Source organism: Accipiter gentilis, chromosome W (genome assembly GCF_929443795.1).
Source record: "Accipiter gentilis chromosome W, bAccGen1.1, whole genome shotgun sequence".
Taxonomy (NCBI): domain Eukaryota; kingdom Metazoa; phylum Chordata; class Aves; order Accipitriformes; family Accipitridae; genus Astur; species Astur gentilis.
In genome coordinates this window covers 574316-600525 of record NC_064918.1, presented here as the reverse complement: position 1 = coordinate 600525, position 26210 = coordinate 574316, and the positions used below count along the sequence as shown (strand labels likewise).

General features: G+C 44.7%; 2 protein-coding genes across 5 annotated transcripts in view; both read left to right on the top strand.

The window, feature by feature from the left end:
* LOC126035374 (uncharacterized) overlaps nucleotides 1–2003 on the top strand; it is a 168861-nt gene extending 166858 nt beyond the window's left edge. Inside the window, exon 2 of the mRNA XM_049793912.1 lies at nucleotides 1166–2003. Coding sequence (XP_049649869.1) covers nucleotides 1171–1908 — 738 coding nt within the window. The 5' untranslated portion in view covers nucleotides 1166–1170 and the 3' untranslated portion in view covers nucleotides 1909–2003. The remainder of the gene's footprint in view (nucleotides 1–1165) is intronic.
* The window catches only part of LOC126035252 (amyloid-beta A4 precursor protein-binding family A member 1-like), a 157435-nt gene that overhangs the window by 117804 nt on the left and 13421 nt on the right, over nucleotides 1–26210 (top strand). For 3 of the 4 annotated variants that reach the window (XM_049793584.1, XM_049793585.1, XM_049793582.1), the window contains 3 exons: nucleotides 12590–12622; nucleotides 13533–13619; nucleotides 14264–14449. In XM_049793584.1, the coding sequence (XP_049649541.1) occupies nucleotides 12590–12622; nucleotides 13533–13619; nucleotides 14264–14449 (306 nt within the window). The remainder of the gene's footprint in view (nucleotides 1–12589; nucleotides 12623–13532; nucleotides 13620–14263; nucleotides 14450–26210) is intronic. The other variant, XM_049793583.1, reaches the window with a different exon arrangement.

Sequence of the window (26210 nt, the reverse complement as noted above, 5' to 3'; positions counted from 1 at the left end):
GTAGTTGCGTATCTCATCTCTGGGAGAGTGATTGGGATTCTCATTTTGCTGTACTGGGCAATGTCAAATTATGAAATGATTACATCACTGGTCATGAGGTTAAGCTGGTATCTGTATGAGGCAGTGATAACATTTCCATACTTTGGGCGCCTTCTGTCGGATTTTATTGGTAATTACACCCAATCCATGGGGAAATTAGGGGGGGATACCTCCCCCTGTCCGTTCACCTCCCTTTTCTCCTTCCGACTAATTACAACAGCTTTTGAGAATCTTGAATATCCTTGGGATGCGCAAGCCAGTGTGCTGTTAGTGCTATGCCTCCTGAATATGTTTCAGGTCTTCTTTAGGGCTACAAAAAGGCTCTTTAAGAGTACCACTCAGAGATCTTCCCCAAAGCTGGATATTCATGGGTGGCACGGCATGTGGGAGGATATGGGCAAGTATCTAGAGAACTTCTCACCACCAGTGACTTGGAAGTTCACTCCTGAACAACTACAGAACCCTCATGAAGTGACAGAATATTTGAAAGAAAAATGCTGTGGCTATTCCAAAGACGTACAACTCGCCTCACTGTGCTGGGCCCTGGCCAGTATCTACCAAACACTGCTTGATACTAAGCAGCACCCTCAGGGAGAAAAGATGGAAAACAGAACAACAGGCACCGTGGCTACCCCAACCCCGACAACAGACACCGTGGCTGCCCCTACCCCGACAACAAGCACCGTGGCTGCCCCTACCCCGACAACAGGCACCGTGACTACCCCTACCCCGGTGACAGACACTTCAGCTAAACCAGAGAACCAACCTGTGCCAGTATCAGTCGCCCCTGTACAGAAAAAGAAACACGCAAAGAAATCAGTTCGCTTAGTGAGAGATGAAGATGAACCAGGGTCATCGTGAGAACAGGAGGAAGAGCCAGAACCTGAAATAATTACCCGATCCCTATCCCTGAGTGAGTTGCGTGACATGCGAAAAGATTTTAGCCGCCACCCAGGTGAGCACATTGTTACCTGGCTGCTCCGATGCTGGGATAGCGGGGCTAGTAGTGTGGAATTAGAGGGTAAGGAAGCCAAGCCGTTGGGATGTCTGTCTAGGGAAGGGGGCATCGACAAGGCGATTGGGAGAAAAACACAAGTCCTCAGCCTCTGGAGGCGACTTCTGTTAGGTGTAATGGAAAGATACCCCTTCAGGGATGAAGTTACATGTCACCAAGGCAAGTGGACCACCATGGAGAGAGGTATCCAGTACCTGAGAGAATTAGCCGTGCTGGAGGTGATTTACAATGATCCAGAAAATGCGCAGTCACCCACAGATCCAGATGAAGTCCAATGCACACAACCCATGTGGCGGAAGTTTCTACGAAGTGCACCACCAACCTATGCCAACTCATTGGCAGTAATGTCCTGGAGAGAAGGCTATGGACAAACGGTGGATGAATTGGCTGTCCAACTCCGGCAATACGAAGGGAGTCTCTCTTCCTCCCTACGGGCCTGTGTCTCAGCTGTAGAGGAGTTGTCCCGAGAGTTCCAGCAATTCAAAGTGGATCTGTCCTCCTCCTCACCTGTACAGGCCCGCATCGCAGTTATTGGGAATAAGCGTTCCTCTGCCCAAGAGAGAGGAGAGAGAAAGTACACTCGACGGGCTAACCTGTGGTTTTACCTGCGTGACCATGGAGAGGACATGAGGAAGTGGGATGGAAAACCTACCTCAGTCTTGGATGAACGGGTACAGGAGTTGCGAGAAAAAGCAACCAGAAAAGAGAATTCTTCTTGGAAAACTGCTGCTCCAGTTTCCCGTGAGCAGTCCCCCAGACGCAGTAGATGGGCTGATCTCATTTCTGATCCCCTTGAAGGGACTTCTGATTCACGTGTGCAAAAAGTGAGTAACGGATATTCTAACCAGGATTAGAGGGGCCCTGCCTCCAGCCAGGTGGAGGAGAGGGACAACCGAGTCTACTGGACAGTGTGGATTCGATGGCCTGGCACATCAGACCCACAGGAATATAAGGCTCTAGTGGACACTGGTGCACAATGTACCCTAATGCCATCAAGTTATAAAGGGGCAGAACCCATTTGTATCTCTGGTGTGACAGGGGGATCCCAAGAGCTAACCGTATTGGAAGCTGAAATGAGTCTAACCGGGAATGAGTGGCATAAACACCCCATTGCGACTGGCCCAGAGGCCCCGTGCATCCTTGGTATAGATTATCTCAGGAGGGGGTATTTCAAGGACCCAAAAGGGTACCGTTGGGCCTTTGGTGTAGCTGCATTGGAGACGGAGGAGATTGAACAGCTGTCTACCCTGCCGGGTCTCTCCCAAGACCCTTCGGTTGTGGGGTTGCTGAAGGTTGAAGAACAACAGGTGCCAGTTGCTACCACGACGGTGCACCGGCGACAATATCGCACCAACCGAGACTCCCTGATCCCCATCCATAAGCTGATTTGCCAATTGGAGAGCCAAGGAGTGATCAGCAAGACTCACTCACGCTTTAATAGTCCCATATGGCCCGTGCAGAAATCCAATGGGGAATGGCGACTAACAGTAGATTATCGTGGGCTGAATGAAGTCACGCCACCGCTGAGCGCTGCTGTGCCAGATATGTTAGAGCTTCAATATGAACTGGAATCAAAGGCAGCTAAGTGGTATGCCACAATTGACATTGCTAATGCATTTTTCTCCATTCCTTTGGCAGCGGAGTGCAGGCCTCAGTTTGCTTTCACTTGGAGGGGCGTCCAGTACACCTGGAATCGACTGCCCCAGGGGTGGAAACACAGCCCCACCATTTGTCATGGACTGATCCAGGCTGCACTAGAAAAAGGTGAAGCTCCAGAGCACCTGCAATACATTGATGACATCATTGTATGGGGCAACACGGCAGAAGAAGTTTTTGAGAAAGGGAAGAAAATAATCCAAATCCTTTTGAAGGCTGGTTTTGCCATAAAAGAAAGTAAGGTCAAGGGACCTGCGCAGGAGATCCAGTTCTTAGGAGTAAAATGGCAAGATGGGCGTCGTCAGATCCCTGTGGACGTCATCAACAAAATAGCAGCTATGTCCTCACCGACTAATAAAAAGGAAACACAGGCTTTCTTAGGTGTTGTGGGTTTTTGGAGAATGCATATTCCAAATTACAGTCAAATTGTAAGCCCTCTCTACCAAGTTACTCGGAAGAAGAACGATTTTAAATGGGGGCCTGAGCAACGACAAGCCTTTGAACAGATTAAGCAGGAGATTGTTCACGCAGTAGCTCTTGGGCCAGTCCGGACAGGACAAGATATTAAAAATATGCTCTACACTGCAGCTGGGGAGAATGGCCCTACCTGGAGCCTTTGGCAGAAAGCACCTGGGGAGACCCGTGGCCGACCACTGGGGTTTTGGAGTCGGGGATATCGAGGATCCGAGTCTCGCTATACTCCAACTGAAAAAGAGATCTTGGCAGCATATGAAGGAGTTCGAGCCGCCTCAGAAGTGGTTGGTACTGAAACACAGCTCTTCTTAGCACCTCGACTGCCAGTGCTGGGCTGGATGTTCAAAGGGAAAGTTTCCTGTATGCATCACGCGACTGACGCCACGTGGAGTAAGTGGATCGCACTGATCACACAGCGAGCTCGCATAGGAAACCCCAGTCGCCCAGGAATGTTAGAAGTGATCACGGACTGGCCAGAAGGCAAAGATTTTGGAATGTCACCAGAGAAAGAGGTGACACGGGCCGAAGAAGCCCCGCTGTATAATAAACTGCCAGAAAATGAGAGGCAATATGCCCTGTTCACTGATGGGTCCTGTCGCATTGTGGGAAAACATCGAAGGTGGAAGGCTGCTGTATGGAGTCCTACACGACTAGTCGCAGAAACTGCTGAAGGAGAAGGTGAATCGAGTCAGTTTGCAGAGGTGAAAGCCATCCAGCTAGCGTTAGACATTGCTGAAAGAGAAAAGTGGCCAGTGCTCTATCTCTATACTGACTCATGGATGGTGGCAAATGCCCTATGGGGGTGGCTACAGCAATGGAAGAAGGGCAATTGGCAGCGCAGAGGTAAACCCATCTGGGCTGCCGCACTGTGGCAAGATATCGCTGTTCGGATAGAGAAGCTAGTGGTAAAAGTACGTCACGTAGATGCTCATGTGCCTAAGATTCGAGCCACTGAAGAACATCAAAACAACCAGCAGGCGGATCAGGCCGCCAAGATTGAAGTGTCTCAGGTGGACCTGGACTGGCAACGTAGGGGTGAGCTATTTATGGCTCAGTGGGCCCACGATACCTCAGGCCATCAGGGAAGAGATGCAACATATAGATGGGCTCGAGATCGAGGGGTGGACTTGACCATGGACACTATCGCACAGGTCATCCATGAATGTGAAACATGTGCTGCAATTAAGCAAGCCAAGCGGCAAAAACCCCTGTCGCATGGAGGGCGATGGCTGAAATATAAACAGTGGGAGGCCTGGCAGATTGACTATATCACACTCCCACGAACACGCCAAGGCAAGTGCCATGTGCTTACAATGGTGGAAGCAACCACTGGATGGCTGGAAACATACCCTGTGTCCCATGCCACTGCCCAGAACACTATCTTGGGCCTTGAAGAGAAAATTTTATGGCAACACGGCACCCCAGAAAGAATCGAGTCGGACAATGGGAATCACTTCCGAAACAACCTCATAGACACCTGGGCCAAAGAACATGGCATTGAGTGGGTGTATCACATCCCTTATCACGCACCAGCCTCCGGAAAAATTGAACGGTACGATGGACTGCTGAAAACTACATTGAGAGCGATGGGGGGTGGAACTTTCAAGCATTGGGATACACATTTAACAAAAGCCACCTGGTTGGTTAATACTAGAGGATCTGCCAATCGGGCTGGCCCCGCCCAACCAAGAGTTCCACATACTGTAGAAGGGGATAAAGTCCCTGTAGTGTGCATGAGGAGTATGTTAGGAAAGACAGTCTGGGTTAGTCCTCCCTCAAGCAGAGGCAAACCCATTCAAGGGGTTGTTTTTGCTCAAGGACCTGGGTACACCTGGTGGGTGATGCAGAAGGATGGGGAGGTTCGATGTGTACCTCAGGGAGATTTGATTTTGGGAGAGAATAGCCAGTGAATTGGGCTGTATGATATTTAACTGCTAAATAACCTGCCAATGCATGTCATTGTATCTATAGTGTCTATATGCCATATCAAGGGTATTATTGTGAGAATTATCCAAATGACTACAGGATGGACTTTTGAATCTGAGCCAAGTACAACAGCGATAGAACTTGAACTCGCACCCAGCAATTTCCTCAAGATCAACATCTTCGACCTGTAGACCAGGGGCATGAGTTGCACCAAATGTACTAGCCACAAGATCCAGAGGCAGCATACAACAACCCAACATCTCACACCATATCTCTCTTATCCTGAAGAACTGTTACAACAGATAGAGCCCCAAAATCGATGGACACATTAGAGGGATAGCCCATAGGCTAAAGGAACACGATGTGTGTGTGTGTGCGAGGTCGGGGGGGGCGAGTCCATATACTCATATATAAGACAAGGAAAGTAGTAGTGGTTGATTAGAAAAAAGTAAGATCTGGGCATGATGTAGATGGTATAGAATAAGGGGTGGATAATGTCCTGGGTTCAGCTGGGATAGAGTTAATTTTTACAGGAACCTGGGAGGTGGGGGCATAGCCGGGGCAGCTGACCTGAACTAGCCAAGGAGCTATTCCATACCATGTGACATCATGCTCAGTATATAAATGGGGAGCGGGCCGGGGGGTGGTCTCTGTTTTCGGTGGGGGAAGTGGCGGAGCGTCTCCCGGGTGGTGAGCAGTTGCACTGTGCATCACTCTTTTTGTATACTTTTTCATTAGTGCCGTTGTTGTTGTTGTAATTTCTTTGTGTTTGTCCCAGTAAACTGCCTTTATCTCAACCCTCGAGGTTCCAGTTTCTTTTTCTTTTCTCTCCTCCGTCTCCTCCCCATCCCACCGGAGGGGGGCGGAGGAGTGAGCGAGCGGCTGCGTGGTCCTTTGTTACCGGCCGTGCTGAAACCACGACACAGGGTCAGTTGTTCCAATGGCTGCTAGGGACCATGCCCTGTGGTGTATCACCACCATTGCTGAGGAAGTATATTCTGTTCTGAGCAGAGTTGCTGGTCCCCTTCTTTGTGTCCTTCTGTGCAAACTGCTGCATCTGATGGATGTTTCTGTTGGCAGTGCTCTGCAGCACAGATTTAATTTAGGTTGGAAGGGACCTCTGGAAGTTTCTGGTCTAACCTCCTGCTCAAAGCAGGGCCAACTTAGAACAGATTGCTCAGGGCCTTTTCCAGTCATGTTTTGGATATATCCAAGGACAGAGATCCCACAACCTCTGGGCTCCTGTTCCAGTGTCTGACCACCCTCGTGATGAAAAACATTTTCCTCATATCTAATTGCAATTTCCCATGTTCCAACTTGTTCCAGTTGCTTCTCATCCTATCCCTGCGTGCCTCTGAGAAGCTTGGCTCTGTCTTCTCTATACCCTCCCATTAGCTAGCTGTAGACAGTAATAAGATCTCCTGAGCCTTCTCTTCTTAAGGCTGAACAAAACCAGCTCTCTCAGACTTTCCTCGTATGTCATGTGTGCCAGGGCCCTAATCATGTTGGTGGGTTCTGTTGGACTTGCTCCAGTGTGTCCATGTCTTTCTTGTACTGGGAGGCCCAAAACGACATGGTACTCCATATGCAGTTTCACAAGTGGCAAAAAGAGGGGGCAGAATAATTTCCTTCACCCTGCTGGTGCCCCTCTTGCTAATGCAGCCTACTATGGGGTAGGTTGCCTTTGCCACAAGGGCTCCCGCAAGGGCTCACTGCTGCCTCATCATCCACTTGTCCACCAGGACCCCCAGGTCCTTTTCTGCAAAGCTGCTTTCTAGCCAGTTGGCTCCAACCTGTCCTGTTGAATGGGGTTATTCCTCCCCAGGTGCAGGATTTGCTTTTGCCTTTCTTGAACTTCATGAAATTTGTCAGTTCATTTCTCTAGCACCAATATTCCTGTTGCCTAGCTGCTTTGTGGAATGCTTCTTAAACTGTACAACTCTTAAATGTATTCAAACAGTAATTGTGCTTTCAGCTATATCATTTAAATATATACCTGCTAAAATACAGAAGGAGGGCACTTGTAAAAGAAACAGGGTTATAGGGTTGCATACTGGAGATCATGGTTTAGGTCAAGTAGACCATCCACTCTGAATTCCTTAAGTCTCTTTGGAATGTTTTTTGTTCTTCGGTCTCCCAAGGATAATGTGTTTCCTGCAACATTGGTGAATGCTTTTTAGAGGTTACTTCTACACTGACATGAAAAAATCCTATGGCATACTTTTGCATTTACTTAAAACTGTCATGCCATACAGCTGAGCATAATGAACACTAGTGATGTTTGTATACCTTTGTAAAGTGCCTCTGTGCAAAATCCTAAATTGCTTCCATTTTGGAAAAAATGGGACCTCATCAACCTTTGAACCAACAGAATATTTTTCAAGCCTTTAGTTTAAAAATACTGTGATGTCATAAAACCAGCTTTATCTGTTATGCAACCTCCTCCATGCACTGCAGTTTGGAAATACTGCTCTAAAATACTGCTTTTAAAGAAGTCGTGACAGACTCTGAAGCCACATTTCTGGACTATGTTTCTTCAGATTTTATTTGTGAAATTTCACTTAATGGATGGGATAGCACAATGGAGCTTTGTTTTTTAAACAGTCTGTAATGCAATCAGAAATAATCAAAAAAACATTTTTCATGGGCTATATAAAAAAAATAAGAGCCTGCAGGTTGCAGTTTGGGAGTACCTGCTCTAGATGAAGTAGCTTCTGGGTTAACTCAGGTTTGCTCATAATTTAAAACTAGGCCAGAACCTTTAGAACATTTGGATTCCACCCTCTTATGGTTATCTTGTTCTTGTAAGGTTATTTCAAATCATTGCTGTGACAGTTGTGCAAACCTCCCTATTTAGTGTGGTAAGAGACTGAGGTTGTGCTTGTTTTCCAAAACCAAAAGACTTATTTGAATACTTCACCAATAATAAGCAGCTTTGTTAATCTAAAAACTGATGTAAATTGATTTCTTTTGGATGAAAGCTGCTCTTGGTAACTTTCACCTCCTGCAAATATGGTGCAAAGTATTTGGTGGAAGCTTAGCAGATTTGTTTTCAGTGTCTGCACTCGGTCTGTCAGCTTATCAAACTGTTATATGTTGTACAGTACTTTCTGAAAATGCAAATGTCAGATTGGATTAGTTTAAAATTAGGTCAGTTGTCAGTATCATTTCCCACTGTCCTAGTGCTTACCCTATGCTCTACCATGAGCTTTCATACAGGGTGTTTGTTCCTTTTGTTCTTACTTTAATAGAATACATGTGAGATGGGTTAACCCTGGCTGAACACCAGGTGCCCACCAAAGCCGTTCTATCACTCCCCCATCCTCAGCTGGACAGGGGAGAGAAAAATATAACAAAAAGCTTGCAGGTCGAGATAAGGACAGGAGAGATCATTCACTAATTACCGTCACAGGCAAAACAGACTCAATTTGGGAAAATTAACTCAATTTATTACAAATCAACCAGAGCAAGGTAATGAGAAATAAAACGAAATCTCAGAACACCTTCCCTCCACCCCTCCCTTCTTCCCGGGCACAACTTCACTCACGGATTTCACCACCAAGCCCCCCCAGCGGCACAGGGGGACAGGGATGGGGTTTATGGTCATCACACGTTATTTTCTGCCGCTTCATCCTCCTCAGGGCGAGGGCTCATCACACTCTTCCCCTGCTCCAGCGTGGGGTCCCACCCATGGGAGACAGTCCTCCATGAACTCCTCCAACGTGGGCCATTCCCATGGGCTGCAGTTCTTCACGAACTGCTCCAGCATAGGTCCATTCCATGGTGTGCAGTCCTTCAGGAGCACACTGCTCCAGCGTGAATCCCCCACGGGGTCACAAGTCCTGTCAGAAAACCTGCTCCGTGGGCTCCTCTCTCCACAGATCCGCAGGTCCTGCCAGGAACCTGCTCCAGCGCGGGGTTCCCACGGGGTCACAGCCTCCTTCGGGAACCCACCTGCTCCGGTGTGGGGTCCTCCATGGGCTGCAGGTGGATATCTGCTCCACCGTGGACCTCCCTGGACTGCAGGGGGACAGCCTGCCTCACCATTGTCTTCATCACGGGCTGTAGGGGAATCTCCGCTCCAGCGCCTGGAGCATCTCCTCCCCCTCCTTCTTCACTGACCTTGGTGTCCGCAAGCTTGTTTCTCTTACATGTTCTCACTCCTCACTCCAGCGGCTGTTTCTCCCTGTCCCAACTTTTTTTTCCCTTCTTAAAAATGTTATCACAGAGGCGTTACCACTATCACTGATTGGCTTGGCCTTGGCCGGCGGCGGGGTCCGTCTTGGAGCCGGCTGGTATGGGCTCGCTCTCTCTCGAACACAGGGGAAGCTTCCAGCAGCTTCTTACAGAAGTCACCCCTGTAACCCCCCCCCCCCCCCCCCCCCTTGCTACCAAAACCTTGCCACACAAAACCAATACAACATGAAACAAAAAAAAAGAACAGTTCTTTTGTCTTGTGGCTGCAAACACTGTCTGAACATTCCACAATGATGTATACTTATTTTATCATAATGGATTTACTGTGGTTTGAGAGTATGTGCTTAGCTAGTCCTGCGAGGAGCAGGGAGTTGGACTCGATGATCCTTATGGGTACCTTCCAACTAGAGATATTCTCTGATTCTGTGATTGTGATTTTAAAGCAAAAATGACTTGGTGGTGTGGTAGGATTTGTCAGATCATGCCTCTTGCATAGACAGTTGCTTTCATGGCTTATTTTCCTTTGTTAGATGGTTACAAATGTCAACTTCTTTCATGACATTTCTTTAGCATGAATTATTTCTTAAACATGAGTAGCTGTTCTATACCATTACATTAGTTTTATGAAATATTAGAAAATCATTCATTAAGAAGCTTAAATAAATCTGCAGTCTGATGCTATTCCCATTGAATTTGAGAGCAGAGTTCTGAATGAAGTGCATAATAGGGTATTTTGAGTCACCTTTGACATAGTGTCTGCACTGTGGAGTTCTAGCTCAAAATTTTTTTCCTTTCTATTTTTGACACGTACTTTTCTTTTTTTGTGTGCGAGATCCATCATTGTGTATAGTTTCTAGTTTTGTCTGGAAAAGAATCTGATTTTGGGGAACAGTTGCAATTGCTTATCTGTGGAGTTTAAAAAAATAAAAATAAATCCTACCAGTGTGTGCAGAAACTGTTGTTCAGGATATGTATGTTATTTCTTAATATCAGTGTCAATTAATTTAATGGAGAGCCTTCAGTATGAGCCAGTTCCAATTACTTTTGCAATAGCCTGGTGATAGCAAACTATAGCATATTTCTCTATCTGAAAAAGATTATTAGTAATGTGAAAATGCTTGGGTTTATTTGTAAATAAGAAACAGAATCTAATTTTTCAGTGGCTTCTTTCACACTGGTTTAAAGTAAATCTGGCAGACTTAAGTTGTGAGCATGAACATAAAATGTTGAGTGCGTCCATGATTCAGGCTTTCTGTTTGCAGTTCCTAATACTAATTAGTCATAAATCTTTATCTATAAAGTGTTACCCTGTAGTCCTGTAATACTGTATTTCCACTGGTAGTTTTGTGTTGTTTGCAAGGCCTCAGGACTGAAGTTTGTCAGGCCTGCTCTGTTTGAACTTTTCTTGATCTGTCCATAGCTTTGTTTTAACTTGGTTTAGCTGTAACAGCAATTTTTATAATTGATCAGGTGTCTATGGATAATATGATTTTCCTTTGTTTATCTTTGTATGGTGCCACCATGGTTTTATGATTCTAACATAATAATGTAGTGTAGAGAAATACAGGCCTGGTATGATAGCAGAGGCCTTGAGAATTTGAGACACAGGATGTGGTGTAGAGAAGTACAGGCATGAGATGATATGAGATGGGGCACAGGCTTTTGGCACCGGAGACCCCATGGCTATAAACTCACCAGTGGTCAGTTAAAGAAATGCAAACCTGGAGATGGACAAAACTGATTTTAGGGGTAACAGAGAATATTGAAATAGTACCTAGCATCTGTAAAAAGCCACCATATATAGTAAATTCGGATGAACCTGGAGCTGCAGACCAATGAAGAAAGAGCAAAGATTGTAAAAGCATGTTAGCAAACACAAACAAATTACTCCAAGTGGATCCTGGAGTGAAGAAGAAGCCACCAACATGAACACCATATTCTTCCTGGTGAAGGACTCCAGATGCTGACAACTTGCTGTAGCACTCCCACACCCCACACCCCACACTCCCCCACCAGAATGAAACCACCTACTTCAGGCCCAAGAAGAGCAGTGGAAGGGTGAACACAACACCAAGAACAGGGGTAGAAACTAAGGAGTGGGTGTATAACAATTTGATCTTTACTATTATTCTTTCTTTTTCTGTAATAGTTAGATCCAGACTAATAATGGTTAGACTGTTAAGACTTCAATTATACTAACAATAAATTCTTGAATATATATATTAAAAAAAAGAGGTGTGCTTCCCCTTTGACTGTAAACAAGATTTTGAGCATAATAGGTCTTGTTCTGCCCCCTCACAGAACACCTCTTAACTTAATTATCTAAGAAGAGATGTTCATCTTGGAAGTAAAAAGGATATCTGCCAGTTGGGTGAATCTTGCATTTCTTCAATAAGCAGGTCTATAAGTTCAGGTCTTTAGAGTCCTTGGGTTTATACTTAAACCAACTGCAAAGCAATAGAATGGCAATGATGCTTATTTTCAATCATTGTTGTCACAGTAATAGTACATAAGAGGTTTTCATGGGATTAGGATGAAATATCTTTGGTTATAAAGCAGTTAGAGTTACAGTAATACTGCTTCATGATAAGAGTCAATTTCAGGTGTTTATTATCTCCCCCATTCTTGGAGGAATGTGATGGCATAGAAATATCCTTATGAAGGTGTTGCAGAAAAACCTGGTCTCCAAATGCATGGGCATATTTGCATAGGAGGAGATGTAGTTTGGGGCAGAAGGGTTCAGTCAGATATAACTTCTATTTTTTTTCCAGGAAAATTTAACATATTTCTGTGTTTGGGATTAAAGATTGCATGCTTTGTGATTTATGATTCCATGTGTGTGCAAGACCATTAAGCAATTTGTATTTAAATTCTTTAAATCTGAGAAAGTTGGAATAATAATGGGTGGGATTCTTTTCTTGCATCTTATGCTGACTTTACTTTGAGAAGCCACTCTGAATTTGTACTGCTGTAAATGAGGAAAGGCTCTTGGAGAGTGGGGGAGGAAACTGTTTCTTCAGAGTAATGTTTAAATGGGGAAAAATTCCTTTTATATACTCTCCTGGTGCAGATCTCTTCATTTTTTAAAAAACTGTTAAACATGAAACTTTTCTTTTTTCTCAAACCAAAAAGAAAAGGAGGAAATTAATCTAAGCAGAGACTAATTCAGAACAACTAATAGATTGAGCCCTGGCATTAGTGTATAGATTCCTGTTTGACTTAAGAGTCTTTGCAAGTTCTTCTCTAACTATTTTCCATCTCTGTTTATTACATGCTAAACAGATGGCCCAGAAATTAGCCAAAGGCAGGAAGAAGGTGCAGTACAACCACCATCAGCTTGATGTTATGTCTGTTCTTTTGTTTGCTTTGTTGGTTGTTTTTTTTTTCCTTTTTATTTTGTGCTTTGCTTTTCTGCATACAGCAAGGTTTTTTAGGTTTATTTCTGAGCTACCATATCAGTTAACATTTCTCAGGAATCAATTGCATGGTTGGCTGTCATTAGCCATTGCTTATCATTAGCCATTTTGTGTTAGAAATAGGGTAAAGATTGGACTTATCAAAGGGATACAGGTAATACCGAAAACACATACCAAAGAAATAGGACTGATGTGTCAAAGGTTTTATTCTGTAAACTGGCAAAGTAAAAAAAAATATGCTTTTTTATTCCTCTATAGAGTGTTTTGCTTGATTCACAGCTGTGTCAAATAAAGGAAAAAAGTATAGACACACAATTATATGCTGACTGACTCATATTTTAGTAATATGTTATGATTATGGAGTTCTTAAATAGTTATCAGATTTTTTGAAAGGCACTTAAAATTGTAAGCATTTGCTTTTTGTTTACGAAGGTACGGCTTCTGGAGGGAGTTAGCATGTTAATAGTATGTCGTCTGACTGTGAAGACCCTCTTGCCAGAACTGCACTAGAAGTTATTTAAAACTGCACCTGTGGTACACATTTTTCCATTATTTTGAGCAGTCACTGTTGTTAAGCCCCTGTATGGGAAGGGAGGTCAGAATGGCTTTTATGGGATTAAAAATTTTACAAATTGCATCTAACCCACTTTCATATCTAATACAGGGTTTCCATATCTTTTTGTTTATCTTTAGCTTCTGCAATCTAATTGTTTTGAATTGCTGTTCTGGTGACTGTGTCTTGTTTGTGATCTAATATCATTATTAAAGGTGTTACCTAATGTTACTGACTCTATTCCATTTATTTGCAGGCTCCAGAAGGTGAATCTCAACCCATGACTGAAGTGGACCTCTTCATTTCTACACAGAGAATAAAAGTATTGAATGCAGACACACAGGTATGGACAAAGAAGCACCTTTGCCAGGTCAGGCCTTGTCAGTGTTATAATAATAGTTCTTTGAAATAGACCTTCATCTACCTGCCAAAATTTGACTTTCAGGGAGTGCTGGCTCTTATAGTTCCCTCCAAGACTTCCTGGTCAGAAATCTATGCTCAAGAACCATGTCACACATGGAATTAATCAGAGTTGTCTGATTTGGCAGGTATGCAAATTGCAGTCAGCCCAAAAGATAAGAAGCTTTGTTCATATTACACAGCATTCTAGGCAGTCTAGTACCATAATATGATGAGTACCAATTGTCCCCAGACAAGCCTAAAGTATTTGGTTGTGATAATTCATTTGAAGTCCTTAGTCCTCAGCATGTTGTGTGTGTTCAGGCCAAGATACCCAAGTCTTTGTGTTCTTTTCCAGAGTAACTTTCATTTTCAAAATGTGCTTTTTCTTGGTTTGCTTTTTTTTGAAAGTGAGGCTGTTGGTTCCTCTTGGCACCTCCTTTCATACAGGAAACTTTTTTCCTTTTTGTAGACATTTACTTAATAAAGGTGTCATACTGCCATTAATCTCTTCATAAAACACCAAAAGTGCAATAAGAATTTGCTTAAAACAGTGTCTGATATGATACCATTTTTTCTATCCTCCAGGAAACTATGATGGATCATCCTCTGAGGACCATTTCTTACATTGCGGATATAGGGAATATAGTTGTTCTGATGGCGCGTAGACGAATCCCGCAATCAAATTCCCGGGACAATGTGGAAGCATCTCACCCTTCCCAAGATGGAAAAAGGCAATACAAAATGATTTGCCATGTCTTCGAGTCTGAGGATGTAAGGATTTTTTTTTACCTTGTGATTTTTCTAGGAGATAAACTGTGAGCACATCTTGACAGGCTTGAAAGTCTATAGCAGATGGTCCTCTTTGGCTTGTTTGTTAATTGCAGAAAAATATTTCATCGAAGTAGAAGAAGCACTTGCTTTCTCTTTGCATGAGGGAACCCTGTGCTTTACTTGAAAAGCCAGTATTTATAGAACTTCCTTTATTTCAAGTTAATTTAATACTTTCCTACAGACAGTGAGGGGCAGATTCTAAAAGAACACTGTTGCCACAGCTTACATATACCAGCTCAGGATTTGTGACAGTGAGCATTCATCAAAGCAGCTTATTTTCATAGGGAGCTTCCATTTCCTAGTGTTGCCATGAGGATCGCTGATATATGCCATAAAGGAATGTTTGGGGGTTTTTTTGTTTCTTGGGGTTTCCTTTTGATATGATGATGGAGTTCAGAAGGAGTAGCCAAAATTATTCCCCCCCCAGTATGATCTTCTCCATAATTTGTCCAGGTACTGAGGTTAGTCTAACAGGTCTGTAGTTTCCTGGGTCTTCCCTCATGCCCTTCTTGTAAATTGGAATAACATTGGATAGCTTCCAGTCATTGGGGACCTTCCAGATTCTCAAGACCTTTGGTAGATGATTGAGAGGCGTCCTGCTGTAACATCCACTAGCTCCTTCAGTACTCTGGGATGAATCCCATCAGGCCCCATGGACTTATGAACATTTAACTGATACAACTGGTGCCTCACAATTTCAGTGTCCACAAATGGAAAGTCACTGTTCCCACAGTCATGGTCCTCCAACTCAGAGGGCCGGGCAGCCCAAGGTCTATCAGTATTATTACAGCATTGAATGCCTCTGCCTTTTCTTTATCCCTATTAGGTGACCATCTTCAACAAGTATCAGTCCAATGTATTCTTTAGACCTCCTCTTGCTATTAACATACTTAAAAAAGCCTTTCTTGTTGTCTGACACAACCCTGGCCAGTTTCAACTCTAGTTGAGCTTTGACCTTTCGTGTCTTTTCCCTGCATATGTGAACCACAGCTCTGTAATCTTCCTGTGAAGCCTGACCTTGCTTCCAGAGATCATGCAATTTCTTTTTCCTTCTGAGTTCCAAGAGGAGTTCCCTGTTCAGCCAAGTTGGTCTTCTGCCCCGCTTGCTTGACTTGTGACACAGTGGAATTTCCTGCTCCTGTGCTTTTAAAAAGTGATTCTTAAAGACTGACCAGCTGTGGTGGGTTGACCCTGGCTGGATGCCAGGTGCCCACCAAAGCCGCTCTATCACTCCCCCTCCTCAATTGAACAGGGGAGAGAAAATATAACAAAGGCCTTGTGGGTTGACTTAAGGACAGGGAGAGATCACTCAACCAATTACCGTCATGGGCAAAACAGACTCGACTTGGGGAAAATTAACTTAATTTATTACCAATCAACCAAAGTAGGGCAATGAGAAATAAAACCAAATCTTAAAACATCTTCCCTCCACCCCTCCCTTCTTCTCAGGCACAGCTTCACTCCCGAATTTCTCTACCTACCCCCCACCAGCAGCACAGGGGGATGGGGAATGGGGGTTATGATCAGTTCATCACATGTTGTCTCTGCCACTTCATCCTCTTCAGGGGCAGGACTCCTCACACTCTTCCCCTGCTCCAGCACAGAGTCCCTCCCACAGGAGACAGTCCTCCATGAACTTCTCCAACGTGGGTCCTTCCCACAGGCTGCAGTTCTTCACGAACTGATCCAGCATGGGTCCCTTCCACAGCATGCAGTCCTTCAGGAGCACATTGCTCCAGCATGGGTCCCCCACAGGGTCACAAGTCCTGCCAGAAAACCTGCTCTGTGGGCTCCTTTCTCTATGGGTCCGCAGGTCCTGCCAGGATCCTGCTCCAGTGCGAACTTCCCACGGGGTCACAGCCTCCTTCGGGCACATCCACCTGCTCTGGCGTGAGGTCTTCCATGGGCTGCAGGTGGATATCTGCTCCACTGTGGACCTCCATGGGCTGCAGGGGGACACCCTGCCTCACCATGGTCTTCACCATGGGCTGCAGGGGGACAGCCTGCCTCACCATGGTCTTCACCACGGGCTGCAGGGGAATCTCTGCTCCAGCTCCTGGAGCACCTCCTCCCCCTCCTTTTTCACTGACCTTGATGTCTGCAGGTCTGTTTGTCTTACATGTTCTCACTCCTCTCTCCAGCTGCAGTTTCTTTGCCCACCGCAACTTTTTTTTTTCCCTCCTTAAATATGTTATCACAAAGGCGCTACCACTATCGCTGAGAGGCTCAGCCTTGGCCAGTGGCGGGTCCGTCTTGGAGCCGGCTGGCATTGGCTCCATGGGACATAGGGGAAGCTTCTAGCAGCTTCTCATAGAAGCCTCCCCTGTAACCCCCCTGCTACCAAAACCTTGCCACACAAACCAAATACACCAGCACTCGTGGACTCCTAAGCCCTCAAAAGCAGATTCCCATGGTACTCTGCTAAATAGCTCCCTGAATAGCTCTAAAGTTTGCTCTCCTGAAGTCCAGGGTAGCAACTCTGCTGACCTTTTTTCTCATTACACTGAAAATTTTAAACTCGACCATTTCATGATCACTGTGGCCAAGACAGCCACCTACCATGACATCCCCCTCGAGTCCTTCTCTATTCACAAACAGCAAGTCTAGGAGGGCATCTTTCCTAGTTGGCTCACTGAGTATTTGTGACAAGAAGTTACCTCCTACAAACGTCAAGAATTTCCAAGACCTGCTCATCACAGCAGTATCATATTCCCAGTTGATGTCTGGGAAGTTGAAATGTCCCATAAGGACAAGGGCTACCGATCCAGAAATTTCTCCTAATTGCCTATAGAGTAACTCATCAGTGCTTATATCCTGACTGGGCGATCGGTAGTAGACACCCACTACATCTCCTTTGTTTTCCATCCCCCTAATCCTCACCCAGAGGCTCTCAACCACATCATCACTAACTGTAAGGGCTGTGCAATCAAACCACTCCCTTATGTAGTGTGACACCTCCACCTTGCCTGCCCTGCCTTTCCCTCCTGAACAGCCTGTAGCCCTCCACCCCAGCACTCCAGTCGTGGGACTCATTCCACCAAGTCTCACTAATACCAATGATATCGTAGCTCTGGGAGCTGACCAATGCTTCCAGTTCATCCTGTTCCTCATGCCGAGTGTGTTGGTGTACAAGCATTTCAGGTATGCTCCTGAGCCCTCCATGCTCCCAGGAGCTGTGTAAATGTTCCCACTAGAATTGCCACCCTCAGGCGATGCCATGCCAACCCTTGGCTTACCTACTGAAGCTTATTTTCATAGGGAGCTTCCATTCCTTAGTGTTGCCATGAGGATCACTGATATATGCCATAAAGGAGTGTTTGGGGCTTTTTTTGTTCGTTGGGGTTTCCTTTTGATATGATGATGGAGTTCAGAAGGAGTAGCTGAAAGTATTCCCCTCCCAAAAAAAAGCTGAATCAATAATGTTGGGACTTCCAATAGAGTGTCCTTTGTAATTACAAGGTCTCTTTATAATTCCTTGGTTGCTGTTTAAATCAGGTGATGGTCATCTTCCTCTTCACTGTTATCAATTTGGGGCAAATGCCCTCTCAGACAGTTGTGGATGTCCTATTCACACTCACTGTTACACTCACCCACTGTGGTGGGTTGACCTTGGCTGGCCACCAGGTGCCAATCAACCTGCTCTCTCAATCTGCCTTCTAGGCAGGACGGGGGAGAAAATAAGATGAAAAATTCATGGGTCGAGATAAAGGCAGTTTAGTGAAGAAAAGCAAAGGTCATGCGCAGAAGCAAAGCAAAGCAAAAAGACTTATTCTCTACTTCCCATCAGCAGACAATGTCCAGCCACTTCCTGGGAAGTAGGGCCTCAGTATGAGTAGCAGTTGCTTCGGAAGACAAATGCCTGAATAATTAATGACTCCCCTCCTCTTCCTTTCTCTCAGCTTTTATTGCTGAGCACCACATCATATGGTATGGAATAGCCCTTTGGTCAGTTTGGGTCAGCTGTCCTGACTATGTACCCTCCCAACCTCTTGCTTACCCCCAGCCTACTGGCCTTTGGGGGCAGGGAGGGTTGGAGAGACAGCCTTGATGCTGTGTGAGCACTGCTCAACAGTAGCCAAAACACTGGTGTGTTATCAATACAGAGTATAGCACTATGAAGGCTGCTATGGGGAAAATTAACTCCATCAGGCCCAATACACACCTGGACCAAAGAGTTTGGCATTGAGTGGGTATATCACATCCCCTATCATGCACCAACCTCTGGGAAAATTGAATGATACAATGGACTGTTAAAGACTACATTTTCAGCCATGGAGGGTGGGACCTTCAAACATTGGGATACACATTTAGCAAAGGCCACCTGGTTAGTTAACACTAGGGGATCTACCAATCAAGCTGGCCCTGCCCAGTCAGAACTTTTACGTACTGTAGAAGGGGATAAAGTTCCCATAGTGCACATGAAGTATATGTTAGGGAAGTCAGTCTGGGTTAGTCCTGCCTCGGGCAAAGGCAAACCCATCCGCGGGAATGCTTTTGCTCAAGGACCTGGGTGCACTTGGTGGGTGATGCGGAAGGATGGGGAAGTTCGATGTGTGCCTCAAGGGGATTTGATTTTGGAAGAGACCAGTCAGTGAATTAAATTGTATGTTATTAATTGCTGAATAACCCTGCCACTGTTTGTCATCACTACTACAGTTGCTATATGCCATATCAATGATATTACAGTAAGAATCACCCAAATCACTGAAGGATGGACTTTGATGAAACCGAGTGAAGTGCAGCAGTGATGGAACTTCAACTGGCTTCAGCAACTGGTCCCCAGCAACTTCCTCAAATTGACATCTGTCGTGGTTTAACCCCAGCCAGCAACTAAGCATGATGCAGCCACTCACTCACTCCCCTCCCACCCTGTGGGATGGGGGAGAAAATCGGGGGAAAAAAAGTAAACTCATGGGTTGAAATAAGAACAGTTTAATAGAATAGAAAGGAAGAAACTAATAATGATAATAACAACAATAATAAAATTATAATAATAGTAATAATAATAAAAGGATTGGAATATACAAGTGATGCACAATGCAATTGCTCACCACCTGCTGACCGATGCCCAGTTTATTCCCAAGTGGTGATTCCTCCCAGCCCCACTCCCCCCCAGTTTATATACTAGGCATGATGTCACATGGTATGGAATACCCCTTTGGCCAGTTTGGGTCAGGTGCCCTGGCTGTGTCCCCTCCCAACTTCTTGTGCCTCTCCAGCATTCTTGCTGGCCGGGCATGAGAAGCTGAAAAATCCTTGACTTAGTCTAAACACTACTTAGCAACAACTGAAAACATCAGTGTGTTATCAACATTCTTCTTATACTGAACCCAAAACATAGCACTATACCAGCTACTAGGAAGAAAGTTAACTCTATCCCAGCCAAAACCAGGACAGCATCTTCAACCTGCAGATCGTGGGCATGGGCTACTCTAAATACACCAGCCACAAGCTCCAGATGCAGCATGCAACAATCCAACATCACACACTATCTCTCCTGCCCTAAAAGACTGTTATGACAGATCGAGCCCCAAAGTCATGGATTAAATGAACTCAATGGACATTTTAGAGGTTTGGCCCATAGACTAATGGAATGATATCTCTGTGTGTGTGTGTGTATATATATCTGTCCTGGTTTTGGCTGGGACAGAGTTAACTTTCTTCCTAGTAACTGGTATAGTGCTATGTTTTGGGTTCAGTATGAGAAGAATGTTGATAACACACTGATGTTTTCAGTTGTTGCTAAGTAGTGTTTAGACTAAGTCAAGGATTTTTTGGCTTCTCATGCCCGGCCAGCAAGAAGGCTGGAGAGGCAGAAGAAGTCAGGAGGGGGCACAGCCAGGATAGCTGACCCGAACTAGCCAAGGGGATATTCGATACCATACTGACATCATGCTCATTATATAAACTGGGGGAGCTGGCCGAGGGAGGAGGGATTGCGGCTCGGGAACGGGCTGAGCATTGGGTTCTGGGTATGAGCAATTGCATTGTGCGTCACTCGGTTTATATAATCTTTTATTAGTATTATTATTATTACTTCTCTCTTTGTGTTGTCCTATTAAATTGTTCTTATCTCAGCCCATAAGGTTTTACCTTTTTCTTCTGATACTCCTCCCCATCCCACTATGGTGGGGAGGAATGAGCGAGTGGTCGCGTGGTGTTTTGTTGCCAGCTGGGCTTAAACCATGACACTAGTGAAGGTACACACATGACACTCTGTAGATTCACAAACATATGCACATTCACAGATTCACTGACTACTAACACAGCCCCCTCTGTCCGTCCAGTACCACTGGCTGACCCCAGGCCCTCTTACCCACTTAATGGGTCCCCTAATTGCCAGCTAGTCCAGCTTGATGCTCACTAGAAAACATGCATGCACTCACACACTCATCCCACATGCACTCCATATTCAGAAGTCCCCTTGGGTGTACCAGCACAGACCATCCGCCCGCATGATACCCATGCCTGGACCCCGGGGCCTCCTACTAGCTGTCGAGTCCAATTTGAAGTTTGCTAGCAAATTACGCATGCACAGCCCGATGCACACTGGGTTTGAGGAAGATACACTCAGCCCCTGCCAGCAGCTGGCACCAGGCAAATGGACTGTGACCCATGGTCCCGCTCCAGCTGCTGGCACTGAGCCCCTCGCTCACCTCAGGCCAGTCCACCAGTAGATGCTTTTGGGGACACACCTCATTCCCACCCCAGTATATGGTGTCCGAGACCTCCACCCACTCCAGTAGCTGACAGCACAAGCCAAGGGTGAGTATACCCCTGGTCTGACTCCAGTAGCTGGCACAAAATCCACTCTCACTGGTCTCACCAGTAGCTGGCATTCAGTCTTCATGGCACAGGTGCACACAAGATAGAGAGTGAGATTACACAGAGACATAGTTAAGAAAAGATTTAATAAGAAGACTGGCCTGGTTTTACATGCAACTGGCCTCTTTTATACCCTTTTCTGTCTATCCCCGTCTTTGTTCCTTTTTGCTCCCCCTTGCCCCTGCACATCCCCTCATGGGTTTGTAGAGCTCTATCGATTCCCTCACCCCTCCCAGTCCAGGATCCCCCCTGGTTTACAATCTTATCAGTTGCAAAATCCAAGTTGATCTTCTTGGAAGTGGCACCTGTAGTTTCTTGACAGCCCATCAATTAGTGTGACTGACGAGGTTTGTTTCTTGTCATTGTCTCCATGTTTGTTTTGTCAGGTGTCTGTATATTTTGCTTCTGGTTTCCCCCTTTTCCCCTTAGTTTTCCAATCAACAAGATCTCTGATCAGATAACCTTCCTGGAATAAACCTTCTCATACTCTCACGTGCCTCATCTATTAGTGGGACTAACCAGGTTTGGTTCTCCTCACTGCCTCCCTTATCATTTGTCGGTCAGGTTTGTGTCCCTGTATGTTCTTGTTTATGGCTGCCTCCTTTTCTTATTTTCCCTTGTTGCACTGAAAAAGGTCCTTGACCAGATACCCTTAAAGGAGCAGACACTCTCCTTCCACATACCCTTACACTGAGCAACCTGCTCTAGCTGATCCTGATTTGAGCAGGGGGGTTGGACTCCAGATTTCTAGGGCTGATCCCTAGAGATCCCTTCCAAGCTTAACTATTCTGTGATTCTATGATTCTAAGAACACAGAATTCCAATTATGCCACATAAAGACAGTTCAGAGTTTTAAAGCCATTTTAAAAAAAAAAGTTTATTATTTTCCAGTCTGGAACATTTGTATCTCCTTTTTTTGATGAAATGGAATTGGTAAAAAGCTTTTCCTGTGTGCATTGACTGCAATGTTTCTTTGCAGACTCTTTGACCCCTTTCAAAATCTGCTTCCTGGTTCATACAATCTATTTTGGTTTTGACAAGAGAAGAACATCTCTCTCCAGGTTGCAAGCTCTGATCCAAAATTAAGCAGGGCTACCTATGTTCATATTTCCCTAGAACTTGTTCTCCAGTCCTTTATGCAGCGCTGTGTACTTCTCTGATTTTTGGCAGGTGCCTTCCCCCTGCCCCTCCACCCAGCTCAGCCAAAGTTGTTTGCAAGACTTTCATGTTACTGCCTCACAAAAGAGAAAAGCAAGAAGCATGGGGAAGGAGGTAAACATTTTTTTAATGCAAGAAGAGTATACAGCCATTCCCAAACTGCTGCTCCAGATGTTCACTAATGGGGACAGTTCCTTTCCACCTAATAGAAAAATCACATCAGCCCTGCAAGCAATTGGTTCTCAATGTAACAACACTGAAGTGCCTGGAGCCCTGGGGCAAAGTGATCTTGTGTCTTGGAGAATGAAGCATTTATTTTGTGGCAGTGTTAGGCACTGACAATGGGAAGGCAGGTGGTAGTGTTGTCCTCTTGGTTCTTCCTGCACACCATGGAGACAGTGAGCACTGGGGAAGCACCACTCTGTGTATACATGCAGCTCAGTGTGGACTTTGGGGCTTACCTAGTAAACATGGATGCCTTGCAAACTGGAAGTCCCCTGGAGCACTTTTGAGAGCACTGAATTTTGGTGGGTGTGCGCAGCCCCAAAGAGAAGAGTAAGGCTTCAGCTGATGCCCAAATGTTTTGTGGAAAGGCATGTCTGCTCTCAGTTTAGGCCAGGTACCAGTCATAAGAGACAGTCAGGAGAGTGATTATTTCCCTTCTAGCCTTTCTTAGTCAAGGCAGCTAGCTTTGCACAGTCCATTGCTGCGAGATCAGAGGGTCCAGTCCCTCTCTACCCTTTGCTAGCTGTGGTCCTTAACTAGTTTAGCCTGCTGCAGTGTGGTTGCATAGGTGAAGATGAAAGCATGAAATGGCATTGTGGTGGGTTGACCTTGGCTGGCCACCAGGTGCCCACCAAGCTGCTCTCTCACTCTCCCTCCTCAATGGGACAGGGGAGAGAAAATAAGATGAAAAACTCGTGGGTCGAGATAAAGGCAGTTTAGTGAAGAAAAGAAAAGGCTGCACAAGGAAGCAAAACAAACAAAAAAAGATTTATTCTCTGCTTCCTATCAGCAGGTGATATCCAGCCTCTTCCTGGGAAGTAGGGCCTCAGGACTTGTAGCGGTTGCTTCAGAAGACAAATGCCTGAATAACAAATACTCCCCCTCCTCCTCCTTTCTCTCAGCTTTTATTGTTGAGCATGATATCATATGGTATGAAATAGCCCTTTGGTCAGTTTGGATTAGCTGTCCTGGCCATGTTCCCTCCCAACCTCTTGCCCACCCCCAGCCGACTGGCTCCACAGACAGCCTCGATGCTGTGGGAGCACTGCTCAGCAGTAGCCAAAGCATTGGTGTGTTATCAACACTGTTCTAGCTACAAATACAAAGCAGAGCACTATGAGGGCTGCTATGGGGAAAGTTAACTCCATCCCAGCCAGACCCATTATACCCACTCACACTAGCATCTTATCGTCTGTTCTTACTGAGGCTATTTTACCAAGTGTGGGTGCACAAGCACCCCCACAGAGGGCTGAGTTGCCTGTTATCAGACCTGATGTCCAGTTCTCACTAATTAAAACACAAACATTTTGAGAAAGAAATATCAATGCACATAACTTACTGATTTTATGTAGTTTGGGTTTTTTTAAAAAATAAACTAAATAACATGGGGTAAAATCATACACAAATACATCAAAATGAAGTTGGGAGATATAGAGTTGTCAGTCTTATAATCAGGTTAGTCCCAAATAAAATGATCTCACACAGTGCCATGTAATTGACAAGACAGTAAATCTCATTTATTGATCAGCCCTCCAAATAACGGGATATTATGTCTCCATGGTGACCACCATGTTTATGCCGAACAGATGGTTCATATAGAGGGAGAGGAATCACTCCCATGTGAAAATTAATGCTTACACTATAGCAGTCATGCCAGTTAAGGCATCCTGCCCAAATTACAGATGGTGATGTAATAGCCTATTTCTACTTCTTGTGCCTTGCACCTCACTTAGGGTTCAAAAAGACTTTGCAGTACAATTCAGAATATATTAAACTAATTAATAAAAATTTAAGTGAAAATAATAATTTCTCACTAATGCCTTAAATGCCTTCAGAAAAATTTGTAAGGGCTTCCAGATGGGAAAGTTTCCTTTAAGAAGTGTCTGGTTTTATGTATTTGGGAACCTGTTCTGAAGGCACTATGTTCATATAAATTCTGTTGTTGCAGGTACATATGCAACCTACTGCTGGGATTCTCAGTGTTTTTGCTTTACCTTTTTAGAGGTAGTCCTCTACCAAACCAAATTTGACAGAAAACCTTAAAGATTGATTTTTATGCAAAATAGCATATAAGCCGCTCTTCTTGCAATGCCCTTCATGAAACTGGTATGGAAATAGAAAGACTAGACTATGTTTTTTGTTGTTTTGGGGTGGTTTGGGTTTTGTTTGTTGGGGTTTTTTTCGGGGGGGGTGGGGCAGGGCAGGCACATCACTACATCACTAGTGATCACATCACCTGATGTGCTGTCTAGTTTGAGGCTGTTGCTTCTGTATTTCAAATCACACATTTTGTATGTTACTGGACTCTCTCTCACTGGCCAGTTCAAAAAGCAAAGATCAAATTGTCAGATGCCAGAGGCAGTGGTTTCTTTTCTTTCAGAATATGATAGCCTTCATGGATCTATTTCTCAGTATTTTCTTAGCTATTCAAAATGTGTGCTTCCATTAGAGGATTGTTGTCATTACCTTCTGTGGTTTGGTCAGATGATTTCATATTTTTTTTGGACATGATCCTTCCTGTGCCAGAAAATATTATCCTGGAAAGTACATGTCTGTAGGTCTAAAAAAAAGCATTGATTACTTAATAGTCTGAACATATTCTGAGGATTTTCAGGACATGAACATTCCTCAGTAATAGAGTAGTTAAAAAATAGCTTATAAACATTCTAAAAAAACAAAATAAGTAGGAAAAAATATAACTCGGAAAGAGTTAAGATAGAAATGTATCTGTTAGCAGCAGAGATTTCTACTCTAGAGTTTGTAAATCCAATGGAGTAGTAGAGCTTCTTTTAAATATAAATCTCATATTTCACTGTCATCTTTTCTTCTTCTGGGACAGTTGGGTATCTAGAAGAATTTATCTAGTTAAGCTGACTGTGATATGTCTTAAGTCTTCAAATGGGTGATGGCCAAAATGTGTCCCTGCTGGGAACTGTCCTTATCTTAAAAAAATGCAACAACAACAGATTTTCCAAGTGTAGTTGGCACTGGATATTCAGAAGAGCTCAGATCCTAAAACATGGCCAAATGCTGGGTGTCTAAATGGCAGTTGATCTCTTCTTGGATGTCCATCTCAGTGTATGCACCTGAATGTACAAGTCCATATTTATCTCCTCTCTTGCAGATAGCATGCTGAGCTAATGAGTTGCAGTGCACTCATCTTCCTGCCATATTGTTCTTGCCATCAAATTGTTTTGATTTGAAAGTTTGCAAAATAACGGAAGTCCAGACTCTGTGTGCTGTTGACCTTTTCAGTGCCAGTGATCATGTTTTTGTCATCAACAGGTTTAGCGCTAGCTTGAGTAAATATAAGATACAAACAGTTTTTATTTTGGGATTGGGAACCTTTTCCTTACTGGGGCCTGAATTGGACTGCATGTAAAAACACAGCTTAGCTGTGTTCCTACATCCCCAGCACACCCCCACACCATAGGCTATGGAGTCCTCGCATCTTCTTTCCTTCACCTTCCCCCTAATCAGAACTACACACCAG